The sequence below is a fragment of the Dermacentor albipictus genome, chromosome 1, assembly GCF_038994185.2.
Source record: "Dermacentor albipictus isolate Rhodes 1998 colony chromosome 1, USDA_Dalb.pri_finalv2, whole genome shotgun sequence".
In the NCBI taxonomy this organism is placed as follows: Eukaryota; Metazoa; Arthropoda; class Arachnida; order Ixodida; family Ixodidae; genus Dermacentor; species Dermacentor albipictus.
In genome coordinates this window covers 323666498-323683924 of record NC_091821.1, presented here as the reverse complement: position 1 = coordinate 323683924, position 17427 = coordinate 323666498, and the positions used below count along the sequence as shown (strand labels likewise).

The following is a 17427-nucleotide window of genomic DNA, read 5'->3' as shown; positions in this document are numbered from 1 at the left end:
ATAATGCCCTGGTCTAGGGGTTGCAGCAAGGACGTGTTTGGTGGCAGAAACTCCAAGCGAACATTTACAATGTGAGCAGAGCAGTTGTCTACAACCCTCCTCATTTGGTCGTCAAGTTTCATGAGCCACTCAGAAAAGAGTTCTCTGGTTATCCTGGCTCATTTGTTGGTGCGGTAGTCGTACAGTAACAACATGATGTTTTTCATGCAGCAAAGCTTTGCATACTTGCCAATGACGAGCGGTTTAATTTTTTTCGTGCCTGTTGCATTACAGCAGAGCAGGACTGTCACGTGAAGATGCGACTTCGTCCCTCCTTTGCACTGCTGGCCTTTGAAACGCATCGCCCTGTCTGGCAGGAGCTGATAAAACATGTGGTCTCATCTGCATTGAAAATATAGCCTTCAGAGTACGATTCAGCCACCTCTTGAAAACTGTCATTGCACCAGGAATACGTGCCTTCTCTGTCAGCAGTCTTTTTTTCGCGAGAGGCTGCCTGCCAAGTTATTCTGTTCTTTTTGCGGAAACGAAAAAGCCAACCTGCACTGGCGTCGAACCTAGTTATTTCAAGTGCATCGAAAAATTCATGGGCTTTTTCTTGGAGCATTGGGCCAGACACGGGAACGTTTTGCAGTCTGGCATCTTTGAATCACATGAGAACAGCTTGGTCCACATTTTGAAAGTTTCCCAGTCACAGCCGTTTCCTCGTAGGAGCAAGCTGCGATTCCTGGTGAAGCTTGACAATCTTGTCTCGGTCTTTCAAAATGGTGGCAACGGTCGATGGGGCGATGCCACACTGTCTGCACATGTTGATTCGCTTTTTCCTTGCGTCGATTTCTTGCAATACGTCCAATCTGTCTCGCAGTGAAAACTGCTTTCACTTCTTGGTGCCGTCACTAGCTGCATTCATTGTTGGACCTCGCATGAACATCGGCAAACCTTTGTCTTGAAGTTCTTGGTGGTTTATGATGAAGCAGTTGGCACTCAACATGGTGATGGTGATTCCTACTGCACTCGAGGTTTCTGTTTTACGCTAGAGTTGCAGCGCTGTACTTTTAACCGAATTCGTAATACTGATGTTCCTTGGTTATAAAGGGTAAAATAAACTATGTGCGTTATTCTGAAATATTCGCTATATTGAAATTCATAGTTCTGAAATATTCTTACATAATACTGGCAATCTGGCAGGGATTCTTAAAATATTCATAAATTTGAGAAATTCGTTAATGTGGGGTTCGTAGAAACGAGATTTGACTGTACTGAACAAAATCTCTCACTCCTATCACCGCTTTTTGGACAAATTCGAACCAAAGATGAAAGTTCGATGCACTGCAAGCTACCATAATAAAATAATAAAGAATAATAATAAAAGAGGAAACATATAAATGAAGCCGAGACCGAATCAGAGCAAACAGAGCAGTGCGCACCCTGCTTTTTTTATCCAGCTTAAAAGGAGCAGGAAAGAGGCCCCAGTGTGCACTTTATCGCATTACTATGCACTCACCTATACCACCCTCTCAGAGTGTGCTTGATAACATCTGCTCTAACTTTAGGGATGTGAAAGTACAGCACGGCACATCAAGACACCATCCTTCTTGGTTCACTATCGTAGCCACAAGAAACTGCACGCAAAATGCAATGTTATCGCACTTTTATTTTATACAGAACCTAGGCTTCTTCCAGCATATGTCGCATGTTGATGGGGGAAAGATAAGTTTTTCAACGCAAGCCCAGATATAGTTTTGGTTTTGCGCGCTGTACTGTACAATTGCGGATGCTATATTAAAAGGGGCTCTCCTTCGTTTGAAATCCATTTTGTTCAATATTTTTGGTCCCCTTGGAGTTCAAATTAATAAGATTCTACTACACACCAGAACTGATGAGAGTTCCCATATTAAAGTTTGTTTGTCTTGGGAGGGATGATATTGCATGGTTGTAGTTTCACACGACTCGTCTAAAAAGCACTGGTGTTCTACGTTCTTTTGTTGCAATCCATTTTTGTGTGTTGATGCTGACAATGTACAGTAAAACCTCATTACTACAAACACCAGATTAACAAACTTCTCAGAAATCCCCCACTGACTGCTCATAGTCTTAATGTAAAGATATTTCAGTATTACAAACTTCAGAATACCGAACTTTCAGAATAACGATCATTATTAAATTTTCATGTTATGTTAACAACGCCTCAGTGCTACGAACTAATATTCAGAAATCCAGGGTTTCTTATATTTCCATTTGTCCTTTACGGCAGCCGGAACAGTAGGCTAGCAGATGACAAGGTGCAGAAAGCGGACACTACTGCACATGGGTTTGGAAAACCCGAGATAGTATTGAAGGAAAGAAAACGCCAGGAGAGAGAAGTTTTTTTTTCCTTCTTTGTGTTGCGGAGGTGACAACGCATTAGGTTTTGCGAGAGCATGCTCCGCTCAGACAAGTGTCGCCTAGCAACAGAGGCACGCTTATTTCTTCTTTTGCCATTTTGTCTACACATGCGTCTTCTTTCATGTGGAGAAATACGGTGACAACTGATAAACTGATGGGTTCATGGACAAAATGGTTAATTTCAATACTTTCACTCTAACGACCCTTCAGAACTAACGAACAATTTGCCGTCGACCCCTGAAGTTTGTCATATCAAGCTTTCACGGTAAAACTAATTAAATGGGCCGTTGATATGTCTAAAATGCCTAATGACCACTAACCGCTCACAGCACCTTTGGTGAGGTACACGATAGACAGAGAAAAAACACTGAACAAAGAAATACATAGTATTATATGGATTAAATAACAGACCACCCTTGCCCACAGTGATGAAATATACTGCTAGACGTATTATGCTGTTACTGCAACCATCTAATTTTGCAAAAGTGGAGATTTTCCACAACACTTTGAATGAGAATCTAAGACAGTTGCTTCTGGCTTATCTGTTCATGTGTATGGCTTCTTCCTGAAAGTAGAGCACATGCTTGTGCAGTGTTACACTTCCATATTCCCTACATTTATGTCAGCCTCTCAGAAGTTTGCAGGAATGGTTCACCATTATTCTAAAAGAAGTTTGTGCCTCTGGGTCAAAATGACGAAGTCTCTCTGGCAGCAGGAAAAAAATTAGACTGACTTTCATTCTGATACGAGTTTGGTGCCCTCACAGCCTCGTCTCTACAGCATCAATTCTGAAGAAAAGATTACAAGTTGCTGCAGTGGCAAAGGCTTCGTATTTCTCTTGTGCTCAATATATGTCCTGGTTAAGGTTATAAGTTGCAGTGGTGTGTCAGCTGCCATGGTATAAAGCCCGGACCGATTGACACCACTGATACCTTGGGCAAAATGAAGCACCACGTGGACAGCAGGTGTCTGTAGAAAAAAGGAGGGGGCTGAGTGTGTAACAAACCTTAATGCGCGACACGGCCTCCTCTGCCTGGATCATGCGGGTGGCCTTGGTGGGCTGCCCCTCACACACAAGCTGTGTCGACCCCAAGTAGCGGGCTCGGAAGAGCACCCCTTCAATCAGCACTGCAGGTTCATGCACCAGGACTGCACAGAAGCAAGGCAAGACACTGCCACCAAGAACACTGCTGGTGCACTCAAACACAATGAACGCTTTAACATGTTCGTCAGCATGTTTGTTTCTTGCCAGTTCTGCATTTGCAAGACCTTAAAGGAGTAGTTACACAACATTTCCAATATCATTTTTTCTTTTTGCTTTAAATGAACATAAAAACTACCCTAAACCATATAAAAATAAATACTTGCAGGTATCAGAGAACTCTAAATAATTTACCGTACTCCTTCTTTCTGTAAACCAGTTTCGGTTTCAGTACACAGGAAGCAGACACATCATGAGGTTATATGTTGGCGCACTCCATTCCTTATGCAGCCGCCACATAGGAGGGGAGCCACAACAAACACGTGAATCACTGTTATTTTTTATTAACGCCATTGTCATACCTAGCCTTACTGCTACACGACCACCAAATTTTGTTCTATGGCATGATGTCATGATAATGTCAACAATGCCAATTCTGGCATAATGAAACAACTTTAGCAGCAACTGAACATATATTTGCTGTATTTACTCAAATGTAAAGCGTACTTTTTTTTCTTGATAAAGCGGGTACAAAACTTGTGTGTGCGTTAGATCGAGTACGACGCTAAATCCGTGTTACCATATCACCATCGGCATTTCAAAATGGCCGTCTCGTACGTGCTTCAAGCCTGGCTGCTGTAGCAATCTCCGTGTGCTACAGTAGGGGTGCTTAGGCATTGATTCCTTTGGCTTAGGTTAACGCACCGTCCGTCTTCCCGTTTTCTATGTTTGCTCTATCAGCATGGAAGTGCCGAATGCAAAGACGTGCAGAGTTCCACGACGCCGTAATTAAAAGGAAAGCGATCACATGCGCGTAGATGGATGGAAATCGGGCCACATCACAGCATTCGGAGTTCCCGAATGCGGGACTGGTGTAAACAGGAGAGGCGTTCTACACCGGCGGCTGCTACATAAGGCGCGGCCTCGCGGCCCCTATCTTGAAAGCCATCTACAGCGGAGACAAGAGCCTACGCATCTAAGCGCACTGCGCTGTGTTCGCGCCGCTTAGTTCACGTTGAAGCGAGAGGTCGCACAAAGGTCAATTCCCTCGCTCCTGCTACCGCACTTCCTCGCTCCAGCGTTTTGCTAAAGAGTTTTCGCAGTCATTGAGTTAGACGTGTTCATGTTAGCTCGTGCGCACGTGACACCATGCTTGTTAATTTAGCTAGTAAGCGAAACTACTATCCTTGCTTTTCGTACAGCTGTCTACTAATTTGTTATCATAATCAATGCTTCGCCTTTCGGGTGAAACTGCGACTTTCTAAAAAATTTATTGCAACTTTGTTGCACTGGGAGTAAATCTTTGTTTTTTACAAATGAGAGAACGTTTTATTTCTGTATGAAAGAGAGAGGTGCGCAGTACTGTAAAGGACTTTTCTTTTTTTAGGTCACGCTAAACGGGTGCGCGTTACAATCGAGAGCGTTTTCCTCCCCTTTTTTTTGTGGTCGCGAAAAACAGGTGCGCGTTACGCGAGTAAAGTAGAATCGAGTATATACGGTAAGTGTTGCCCAAACTGTGCCCCTGCTTAGTAACATCCTTCAAGGGGTGAGAAGTATGCAGTAGAGTGTCTGCACTTTCTTAAATGGATGGCCAGTACTCCCTTAAAACTGAATCTAACTCAAACTAAACATGCATCTACAGCTTCTTAAATAGATGTTTAAAACTTAATCTAACACAATATAAATACCAAGTGAACACAATCAGCCTAATTCAGTTCAGCCTAATAAATAAGCCACACCAATGAAATGAAAGTTGGCAGCTGCTGCTGCTTTCTTTTGTTCTGTGCACCAAGTATTAATATTTATTCCTGCAGAATTACATTAGAGTGCATAAATGAAGCATTCTCCATAGTTTCATTAGAATTTGGAGTTATTAACGTTTCTCTTTCTTACCTTGCGCTAGAAATACAAGAAACAGTGAAGCCCAGTGATGCTCCTACACTCAGCACTCCACCTTGACTATAGAATGAGACAGTAGTGCCACCCTTTGACTGAAGCTGTCACTACACTTCAGTGACGTTCCTCAGCAATTCCTGAGCAAAATGTTTGTGACCACGTACTTTTGACGCCTATTCGAATTTGCTTCTCAAGCGACCCCTTGTCACAGGAATTGGGTAGAGGCATAACTGAACCACAGTGCTTTCTTCAGTCATGGAGTGTGGCACTGTATACGGCTCGGTACTAACACCGGATAAATCAGTCTAACCCACTTATAACGATGCTGGTTTTAACAATATACTGCATATAGCAATGAGCAGCTGATGCAGTCAACATTTGTGTGTTCTATGGTAAAATAAACTGCTTACTACAATGTTTCCAAGCTGTGTTATTGGTCATAGCTATTAAATCTGGCTACGCAGTGTATGCTCTGAAAGAAAGCAAAAGTGCAAAATCCTCAAAAAGAAAAACAAGAAAACACATGCCCATTTTCACACGTATCTCTGTGCAAACCAGTTATAACAATTACTAGGTTATAACAATGGGATTTTCTTGGCCACTTATGTATTGTTATAAATTGGTTCGACTCGCAAGTATTATTACGAATTTGTAAAACCTCAGAAATTTCTCGCCTTATTGGGAGGAAAAAAATGAGCCTATAGACTTAACAAAGGCTACAGACCTAATTATGTTACCAGATTTTTTGGCTTCCAAGAAAGGAGCCTACTGTATCGACAATACAACAGTGCACCATGCAAATTTCTCATGCCATGCAAACGCAAACTATTCAAATGACTGTGCATCAATGTCAAAAAATATGCACTGAGCAAATGGCAGGTACCAGTGGTGCAGTGCCAACAAATATTGCATGTGTTCCATATTTTGGATTATAAGAACACATGACACCGCACAACAGTACATTGCAGAAAAGCGATACGGAAGATTCAGAAATAAACATAGCAGACACTGTTAGATATGGGGCTGTTTCCTGTGCCTACTTCGAGTTCCCCAGACCACATCGAATCGCAGCACAGCTAATTGAGAAGCACAGAAACGCGGAAAGCACATTCCAGAGGAGCGCTCGAGCAAACAAGTTGAAGGCCGCAAGTTCACGTGCAAACAAGTTCGTACGCCGCCGGCGGAGCTATTCAATGCTTGACTTTTCCAGAAAGCGAAGGGATAGCCCGGCACTGTTGCAAGGAAAGTGGGTCCCGAAGGAAGACGGCTGTGATGTACCGGGAAGGCCTGGCAGCGTAGCCCCCATACGCCCATTGTGCCGACGCGTTGCAAGCCAGCGAGGCAAGACCGCAGGGAGAAGTAAGGCACCGTGAAAGTAAGGCACCCTGCCCGCCTTGGTCCGCCGTCGCCCCCACCTGGCTATTGTGACGGCGAGTTGTGAGTCAGCAAGGCAAGACCGCAGGGGGACCAAGCGGCGACTCTCTTCGCCGGGTATGACACCATCGCACGGGCGCCTACCATTGGCCGAAAATGGCGTCATCTGAGCGGACTCTCCCACTGGCCGAACATAACGCGACTTCCAGTCCTCGAAGGGTTTAAAAGAAGCATTCCAGAGATTCCAGAGCATTCCCTGATTGACCTCTCTCGAACTTCTTGCCGCGGGCTGCAGCATCCGAGTTGCTGCCGGCCCGTAATGACTGTACGACTGTTACTTGACTCTCACCTCTCTGTATATAATGTAAAATAAACCCTCCCAAGTTTGGTTTTCATCCCGAAGTCCGTCGTCCAACCCCTACAACACCCATTCCTGAGGTCAGTATTAATTCACCATAACCCATAAAAACAAAATCAAACAATTTCGATTCAACATAACCCACAAAAACGAAATCAAACTAAATTTTAAGAAATGATGCACCAACTCAAGAACCATAATTACTGTAGCCTCCAGGATTTCTTCACAGAACCACACTATTGCCCAGTAACTCATCTATTAGTGACGTTTTATCAATAATAACACTGGCATCACCAGTGCAGATCGATATCACAAGTGACAGCACAATATAGCACAATATGCAGCACTTTTTCCATATGACCACTACCACAGATCTGTGTGCACTTTGTAGTGTCAAAATTATATTATTTGTTATCACATCATTACTTGTGCTCATAACTCAACCGCAGTAATAATATTACCATATTTACTGTTACACAAGTCTTACAAAATGAAAAAAAAAAGGAAACTATTGAAATGCAAGTTAAGTTATTCTATGCAGCTTAGACCTGTATGATGAGAAAGTCGCCACAATTCAAGGGCTTTTTTTTTTCTTGACAGCAAACAAACACTCGCCAAAGTATGAAAAAAAAAAGGAACGAAGTTTATGATGTTTCAAGTCCCCTACGAGTCTCTTGTTCACATAAAAGCGATTCTGGTGTATATTTCTGGTAGATTTCCAGGTGTCCAATTTAGTGTGAGAGGCCTCGACTGGATTAATAATGATTATAAATGAATGCGGGATGTGGTGATTTTTCCGCGTCGATGACAGTCGCAGAATTCCAATCAATGTTGTGACCCGTGTTAAGGTGATGTTCAGCTAGTGTGTTGGTGGCGGTGTCCCTTAGCTACATCATTTTGGTGCTGCTTTATACGTCATCTGAAGTTGCCTGTTTCTCCGATTTATGACGTGCGGCAGTCTTGACAGGGTATCTTATATATAACTCCAGGGTGACGTTCACGTTCCAATGGGTTCCTGCTGACGTAGATGTTGGCGAGGGTAGTCATTACCAGCGAGATCATTTCTTACTTTTTTGAATTCCCGCCGTCATGCGGACTTGTATGAGCGAAGACGGGACACATGCTTGAACAAAGAAGCCGCCACAGAGCGTTTGTGTCCCTTGGGATGCATCAAGGCTGTGGGGATGCACGGCTCGCGTGGCCTGGCGCCTGCGGCGGTCGGAGTGGTACAAGCGCGGTGCGAGAGATGGCGCGAGTGTCGCGCCGCTGCGGGGTTACTTGGGTGCGGGAAAGACAAAGCGCTCTCTCTTGAATTCGGGACACCAAGCGGTACGGACGTGCCGTGCCGCGTGTGCGCCGACCCATGCTTCTGCGAGACCGTCTCGCGTGGCCGCCTTGGAATGCGCCACCGTTCGCGTGACAGTACGTGCGAACGACCAGGCATTGCGTGTCAAGATGCGTGTCAAGACTGCCACGCATCGTAATTCGGAGAAACAGGCAACTTTAGACGACGTATAAACCAGCACCAAAATGACGTAGCTCAGGGACACACCGCCACCAACACACGAGCTGAACATCACCTTAACACAGGTCACAACATTGATTGGAATTCTGCGACTGTCATCAACGTGGAAAAATCACTATCATACCGCCTTCTTTTGGAATCATTATTAATCCAGTCAAGGCCTCTCACACTAAATTGGACACGTGAAAATATACCAGAAGTATACACCAGATTGCTGCACCATCTACTACATATATAAGGCTTGGCCCAACTTGCCTTACTTTTATGTGAATAAGAGACCCATAGGGGACTCGAAACATAAACTCAGTTTCTTTTTTGAAACTTTGGCGAGTGTTTGTTTGCTGTCAAGGAGAAAGCGTATACTTCTCGCCAGATGGTGTTCCGTCGAACCCTGGACAATTCAAGGGCTTACACAAACTTGCATGCACAAAAGCAAACTTCCTCACAGCATGCGTGTGAGTCAGGTTCGTGTTAGCTCTCCTTAAAATGCAAAAAAAGGAAAGGTGGCAAGTGCACTCGGAGAACTCACCAAAACGGGTGACAGTGTTGGTGATCCAGGCACACAGAGAGAGCAGTGAGCGAGTGAAGGCAAGAAAAGCAGATGAAGACAGTGCAGAAGAAATGGAATGAAAGAAATGCGCCCGAGGCCTCATGAGACACCAACAAGCTGCCAGCACTGCTATTCTGCAAGAAACATTCACCTCTGCTTGCACTGACGCTAGTTTCACACAGCTGGCACAGTAAGGCGACGGAAATAAAAAGTGAAATATGCCAAGAAAGCCACTTATGCTGCAATAGGCCCACCAAGAAGCACAGCATCACACTCACTGAGATGGGGAACTTTGTAACTCCTCCGTACTGTACACTACACTACTTTAGGCAAGCTTTAGCATGAGTGGTGCCTTTCTGGATAACCAACTTGAGCGAGCGCTGAAGCTGATCTGAAGCACTTGTATTTAACAACAAATTTCTTCAGAGAGTTGGTGCATGATTACAGCAGCAAACAGCCTAAATTAGTGAACAAGACAGACAGCAGGCAAGATGATGCATGGCTAACTAGCAAGTGAAATTTTTAATCGATGCACAGAAAAATGTGTGCAGCAAAAGTAAAGGAATATACTGAAAACTTCGAAATGCACCTTATGAGTGTGCTTCAAAAAAAAACAAGGGACAAGGAAGAGAAGATAGGATGAGGAATGTGTTCTTTTACACTAGCCCCAAGATTATTCCAAATCGACGCACCAACCAGCCGAACAATATATGCATATTTAAAAAATGAGAAACTGTTGGCAAGCTTCGGAAGCAATAGCATGTTAGTATGGTAAAAAAAAATTTACATGTGGCGTAGTGACATGCACCGACTAAAAATTTCGATCAGTAGTTAGCCATGTGTGCTCTCACCTCCATTCTGCCCTCTCCATTTGCATAGGCTACAAAGCACAGAAATTGTGCTTGTTCCGAGTTCGCATTATTCACAACATTGTGACACCTTTATGACTCCACTGAAAGACTGAGTAATGAATCGCATCACTTACCTTCCTTTGAAGTATTTTTCTTTTTTCCCACAGAATTCTGGGCCTGTGAGAACCACAAGGGGACACAAAGCAATGCTCAAGGCAAGCCATGGGGACGAAGAGAACTAGAGGTGCCCACAAGTCAGATTACCTTATCGTCAAAGAAGCCCCGGTCATCTGAACGCTGTGCCCCAAGGAGTCTGTCAGTTTCCTGATCTGTGTCACAATCTGTGGTGGGGGCATGCACAAATGTGCATGGTGTTAGTCCACAGCAAACCACACATGCCAGAAATTCATTACAGTACACAAACTAAGTTCTCTTTCTTTTGAGCTGCATGAATACTGAAGAATTTTGACAATGACAATACCATATTGTCATATATATATATATACACCAGGTGCTTTTCTTTTTTTTGAGCTGCACCAAAATTTTTAAAACTGCCTTTGACAAATTGCACAATTTTAACCTTTGAGTTAAATTACACGATGAGGCGGCCCATTACTTCTATGAGCAATAAGAATGCTCAATTGAATAATGAACATAATTTCTGTAATTAACTTTTTAAATAATAACTTTATGGCACATATTTCAATCTACAAATCAAAGCCGATGAGTTTGCAAGGCATATTCACTTATTATCCACTTATAACAAATTCTAAGGACTACACCAGTTTCAATATATTAATTTTCAAAGTGTCTCACGAAATGCATTGGCATTCCAGTTACTTTTGTGCTTAAGTGCATAACAGAACATTTTCATAAAAACGTAAGTAGAACAACAGTGCATTTTTATCGCAAGTTTGACAGCACATAGTCAATATGCCTAGCAAGCTCACTGGCTACAATTTGTATATTGAAATATGTGCCATAATGTGATTAATTAAAAAAACTGATTAATGTATTTATGTTAGCTATTCAATTAAGAATTATCATTTCTGGTAGAAATAACGGCCACCTCATCAAGTAATTTAGCTTAAGGGTTATAATTTTGCTATCTGCCACAGTTAATTTTTTTTTTATTTGGTGCGGCTAAAAAAAAAACACCCTATGCACACATTAAATGCACTTCGAGTGCAACTTTTTTGCACGAGTGCACTTGATGGTTGAGTGAAGTGAGTGATCGCTTATCATGTGCAAGTGCTACATGCACCAGAAGGAAACTATAGGCTTTGGGATCCAAAATTCTACGGGATTTCAGATGCACTATGCACTGTTAGAGCACCCATCATATTTGTTCCGCCAAGAACTGTGCACCGACCAACTTGTATTACACTATGTGCCCATGCACTCAACGCACCAAAATATACTGCACTTGCTTTGGTGCCTGTAGATGTTCGCATCTTAGGTGTTTAAATGTTCGCATCTAAAGTCACAGACAATTTTTTTAAGACTGCAACATTGTTTCCTTATAGTATGAAAATAAGTGCTGCTGGAACTTTTTTTTTTTTATGACGTCTAACTCTGCTATTCCATTTTCCACCCCTATTTCGCCGTGGGCATTTCCTATGGGCAAGGCCATTTCCAAGACATGTTAGTGCTCACTAATTAGGAAAGTAACATTTGATAACTGTGTCAAAATATGCCTTTGGGCACTGTTTGCATCAGCAACAGCTCCTCACATCAGCACTGCATCTAAAGCATTTTAGGCGATGGCTATTTCCTACTGCAAATAGTTTTAATGGCTCTTACTCCAATTAGCACACACAACAGCATGTGTTCATCATTGTAAGTATCAAGGCAACAGCATGCCATGAGAAGGCTATGACACAGGGTGTTAATACGGAGAACTGAATGCAAACCATCTATATTTATTGATGTAACACCTCAAGTATTGCCCTGCCATTTTAAAAATGGTTACACCAGTCTATCTCAATAGTGGTCTGCCAACATCCAAGATTCCTCAAGACAGTCCTTAGAGGTCCTCAGGAACCATACAGGCATACCATTGATGTCTGGCAAGGCTTTGCAATGCCTTCATGTCAACACAGCTCTGTCCTCTAGAGAAATCTAGGTCAAATACAAAAGTAGTTATAGGACTGGGCACAAGCTGGATTCACAACTCCACATGTTCAGTGTAATGCGTAGCATACAACCTCATTTTCAGCATGCAACACTCCTCATAGATTACATAGTGTGAGGGACAAATAATTGTGGGAGAAGAAAATATTGTAAAATGTGTTAGTCGTTATAAGCTCAGTGTCTGACAGGTCTGATAATAAGGTGTATTTAATGTAATGTAGTCAAGAAGTACCTGACTGACCTGCAAATACATCAAGGATATTAAAACTTAAGTCACCATACTGAAGCAAATGCACTGATTTTACCCAGCACTTACCAGTCGCTTTTTTCAAACTTGAAAACCCTTGAGAATTAGAGGTGGCTCACTGAGACAATGCCCAACAAACAAACAAAAATATATGTGGCCCCCTAAGCACTTACGAGTTGTGAATGCAAAAGCATTAATTTCCAATTGAATGCTGCTGAGCGGTCCTTCGAGTTTGAGGTGAAAGCTTGCACAGACAAGTAACATGCAGATAATGCAGGTTTCCATGAACAAGGGTGATGTGGCATCAAGGCAATGCCATCTTCCCTCACACAATACTGTGCCAGCAGGTGTCCCCTTTCGCCCAATCTGCTCCACCAAGGCCCGAGCTAGCAGGCGCGAACGCCTGAGGCCCGCTTGTGATGTTGCGTCGCAGCCAATGGGAAGTTTCACTGCTAATGACGCCACCAGCTACTTCACTCAATGGGCCATTTGATGCTTTTGCATCAATAAAAATTTGTGGCTGCCAACTCGTATTACGATTTCACAGATACCGAGTATTCACACAGCCCAAAAAGCTATTAGTCTAAGATCCACTGTTTACAGAAATCTCCATGCATTTCATGCGAATACACAAAAAACGAAAAAACTAACCATCATCAGGGGCCTGGTCTTCTCGGGCAGACTGAGAAAGCCTGCAAAGTATAAAATAATTGAAAGAATGCTCCACAATAATTATTTTTCCAGTGACAGTGCTAAGGCTATCGAGTTGACCATAGTCTCAGCTGAAACAATTCTGTGCTATCACTTAACCCTTCCAACAATGCATTCAAAATAAAGAATATGCAGCAAACCTTGCTTTCTTTCTTTTGCCACAATCATTGTTATAGCATGAATACATTAAAACATCTGCTCACAACAACTAACTGAGACCATAATTGCGCAGGAACAAAGATACTGGGGTGCACTGCACAATGGCTCTTTGTGTCCATCACAATGAACAAGATCTTGAGTTTGTCACAAACCTCTGCAGTTTCAGATGCAGCTGTGATGCAAATAATGAGAGGCACATGGTCACTAGTGCCAATTTGTGTTAAGAACTTATGCTGGTCAGAGTAAATATGAGAAGTTATGATGCTGGACGCTGTGCCACAATCAAGCCACTATCCACTATCTCCCTTGCCTAGTCAACGTCACCAAAAGCCAGTTCTTACATAAAATATTCTGGTGCTTTTTGTTAGAGACTTTAAAAATGTGCCCTCAACAGCATCACACATTTCAAGTGTTCTTAAGCACTATTATCTTCCAATGAATTTTTTTGCTTTCTTAGCCACATCTAAGAGATAATAAACTAAATGTGTTTATACGTTTATTGCACTACAGAATTTACTTCAGTACTGCAGGTGCTTTAATTGATGGGTTTTAATGGTGCAAGCCCATCAATTAAAGCATCTGCAGTACTGCAGATGGTCTTTTCTAGCATTGAAAACGAATGAAATGAGGGCTTGATTGGATAAGCTTGGTTATATGTATTGTACAAGACCTTTAAGTTCTGCCATATCACTGAAGTTAGGATAACAATAAGGCGTTAAAGAGCAATAAATGCTACCAAAGCAATGATGGCACTCCCATTGAGGTGACAACAGAATGTCAGTTGTTATCAAAGTGTACAGAAAAGCCTAAGTCAAGCTAAAATTAGCAAAAGGCTGCTCCTAAGCAAGAGTGCATAACAAGACCAAGATGATCTGCACAGATGGCATTACATTCTCTCCGTTATCCTGTATACCTTTCGGAAAGTAAACAGGTTAAATGGTTCAAAAACAGCTAAAGCTTGTGATTGAAATACAGAAAATCAATATCAATTGAAAGATACACTGTCCACTACAAGGAGTGAATTTCTCTCCTTCAGTTCGAGCTTGAACTTGCGTACAGTATGACAAAGAACAACCCTCAAAACAAAATGTGATGTTCATGACCATTCCCCACCTGCGGCAAGTTGTTTTTTCGTCCACTTTCATTTCCATTATATTTATAATTTCTTTATTTCATTTATTAAGCACAAATTTTTTCCCCTATGTTGTGCTTAGTGTCAGTGTTTGTTGGCTTCTTATGATATGACTAATAAAAATTGGGCCCATCGGTTAACCCCTGTTCTTCTCGCAAACTGTGTAGTATTTTCGGAAAGACACGCAGGCACTGGATATTTCTCTAGAACCTTCGACAACTCATGTATAAAAGCTAACGCACTTGACCCGCTGGTCAGATTTCCGACGATCACTGACAGCGTTCGCCACTTTTGTTGTGATTTCATTGTCACTTGCTTTTGTGGGTGCAGATTCAGCCAATAAAGGTTAGTTTCGCCATTCACAGTTTTCCTACTGTGTTCTTGATGGTCACTACAATGTGACAATAAACAATGTGTGATTTTATTGTAACATTGTATGGGCCTTACATACGATGGAATGTTCAAATGATGCAGAGGTTTCAATTAATGTGCAGGCTGCCCAGTCTCACATCTACAAGCATCAATGCTTTTTCAGAGCTGGCCTTATGTGGAATGAATAAAACAGTGCCAGTACCTACAGCATGAGCAAGGTAGTATGCTTATTGTTCCAAAAGTGAAAAAGAAGAAAGTTGCCACTCATTCCTAAAAAGTTGCCACTCATTCCTAATTCACAATACATTTAAAATGGAACAGCAGTAACTACTACACATAACAATGTTACATTGTTATGTTATACTGTCACATAGTAGTGACGGTAAAGAACACAGCAGCAATACTGTGAATGACGAAACTAACTTTTATTGGGCGAACCTGTGCCCACAAAACAGGCTACACTTAAAACACAATGATAGCAGCGAACACAGCTGGCAATCGTCGAAATCTGATCAGCGGGTGAAGCAAGTCGGCTTTTATACATCAGTCATCGACGGTTCCAGAGTAATCACAGGTGCCCGCGTGTCTTTCAGAAAGTTCTACACCATTCGCGTCAAACATACATGAAATCAGATGGTGGCAGCCAAACCCACAACATTTGCATTACAAGTGCCTTGCACTGCCAAGTGTGCTACGGCGATGGATGTTCCCGCAACCACAATCTTGGGTATTTATGCATGTGTACAAGATCTTATCCGGGAAGTGTTAGCCTGTGTCACTCATGGCAATAGCAGCAGATGTTGAGCATCTTTCACCATCAGATGAGAAATATGTCACACAGTATGTGAACTTTTTAGGAGCAGGCAACTGGCCAAAAACAAAAAAAAAACCTTGTATGCTACCTGAATACATCAAACCTACAAATAATTACAAAATGCAAATAACGTCCGTTATGCTTTCCATAGTTTCATTATCTGTTGGCTTCATATGGTTGTGATTTGGCTTTCAGCATCACAAAATGACAAAACATTTTGCGATCAATGACTTTGTACTACTGTATACAGCACAGACACAGCAGAACACAAGGGACATGGTGGTAGTGTAGAATAGGAGCTCACAGTAACATGTGCATTATCCTAGAGTTAATTACAGCAAATCAGGAATGCAGCCCTAAAATGGTACACAGTATGAGTTCAGCATCACTGCACGTGTACAGCCTTGTCACAGTCAACTGCAAAAAGGAAGCAATGGCACCACGCTTTTACTGTTCGCTGTGCCAGACCACATTCCCAGTATGCTGTAACATTTATTACTGACAATCTTAGCACTACCAATCAAAAGATGAAACTCGAGTTTTTTATAGTTATTCATTAAAAATCTACAGGCTCCTCAATTGTGCGTAAATAACTGTAAGGTGTCTTGCTAATTATTCCATAATAATGCCGTCAAATGATCAAGCCGCAGCCTTTACCTGGGCACCCACACGGGTGGAGCATCCCCTCTTTCAGCAGGACCACAGCTCTTGAGTGCCAGGCGCTTGCTGTGTTGGATAGCCTGCTGGATCTCGCGGATGGCATCCGACACCACGTCGTCCGAGGGTGGCTGCGTGCCTCCGCCGACAGAGCCTTCTGTGTCCGACAGGTGGCCACTGGACAGGCCATCCTCGAGCACGGGCATGGCCAGCGGCGCGTCGGCCGAGCCCGCTAGTGACATGGCCTCGCTGGCCGACTCGCAATCCGTGCCGTCGGGCGAAAGCGTCAGATTCCTCGTCTGTTCGTCCATCTGTTCGCCGGTCTCGGTACTGCTGTTACTTCGCGGCCGCGGGCTCAGCCTGCGGGGGCTTCCACCACCCGGGCTCCCTGGGTCAGGGCTCGCTGCGGCCGGCGTGCCTCCGAGGCGCGGGCTAGGGGGCCGAGGGCTTGGGGGGGTGCGGGGACTCGGCGTGGCCCCCGCCAGTCGCTGCCCGACGTACGAGCTGCCGCACACCGTGTTTTCGTCCGCTTCCTGGGCGTCAGCAGCCACGCGCTGCGGGTAACCCGGCCGCGGTCCGTAGCGGCGCGGTGAACCCTCGTACTGAGCGATGGGCACGTTACCAATGAGACGTGCCGGTGCGTTGGTGCGCTCGTCAATATCATCGTACACTTCTGCACCGCAGACCGGTGCCTCGTACACGAGTGGTTCGTCCTCCCACGCCTCGGCAGCATCGCGCTGGCGCCGCTTGGGTCGACTCCGGCTCTTGCAGAAAATCTCCCGTCCGCCTGCGATCTCGATTCGCGACGGCGTGTCGTAGGCGCTCACCACGGAACCGTCCTCCATTGGGTGGTGGTTGTTATTCAGGCTGTCCGCCTCATCGTCGTCGTCTTGGGAGTGGCCGTCGTGACGACCTCGGCACTTGGGGAAGAGCCGCGCCACTTCGTCCGTGTCGCTGCTCGCCTCGCTCGACGGGTGCATGCTGCCGATGGCCCCTCAGCCTCCTGTGCCCGGCGGAGACGTCCAGAAACGCATTTACGTAAGCGACGGAAGGGTGCCGGCAATG

The 17427-nt window shown here is 43.8% G+C and overlaps 1 protein-coding gene across 3 annotated transcripts in view; it reads right to left on the bottom strand.

Annotated features, from left to right (window-relative positions):
- LOC135919397 (protein lin-10-like) overlaps positions 1-17427 on the bottom strand; it is a 29306-nt gene that overhangs the window by 11059 nt on the left and 820 nt on the right. For 2 of the 3 annotated variants that reach the window (XM_065453197.2, XM_065453198.2), the window contains exons 2-6: positions 16363-17365; positions 13169-13209; positions 10402-10478; positions 10272-10314; positions 3389-3531 (exon numbers count right to left, since the gene is read on the bottom strand). In XM_065453197.2, the coding sequence (XP_065309269.2) occupies positions 3389-3531; positions 10272-10314; positions 10402-10478; positions 13169-13209; positions 16363-17342 (1284 nt within the window). In that variant the 5' untranslated portion in view covers positions 17343-17365. The remainder of the gene's footprint in view (positions 1-3388; positions 3532-10271; positions 10315-10401; positions 10479-13168; positions 13210-16362; positions 17366-17427) is intronic. The other variant, XM_065453199.2, reaches the window with a different exon arrangement.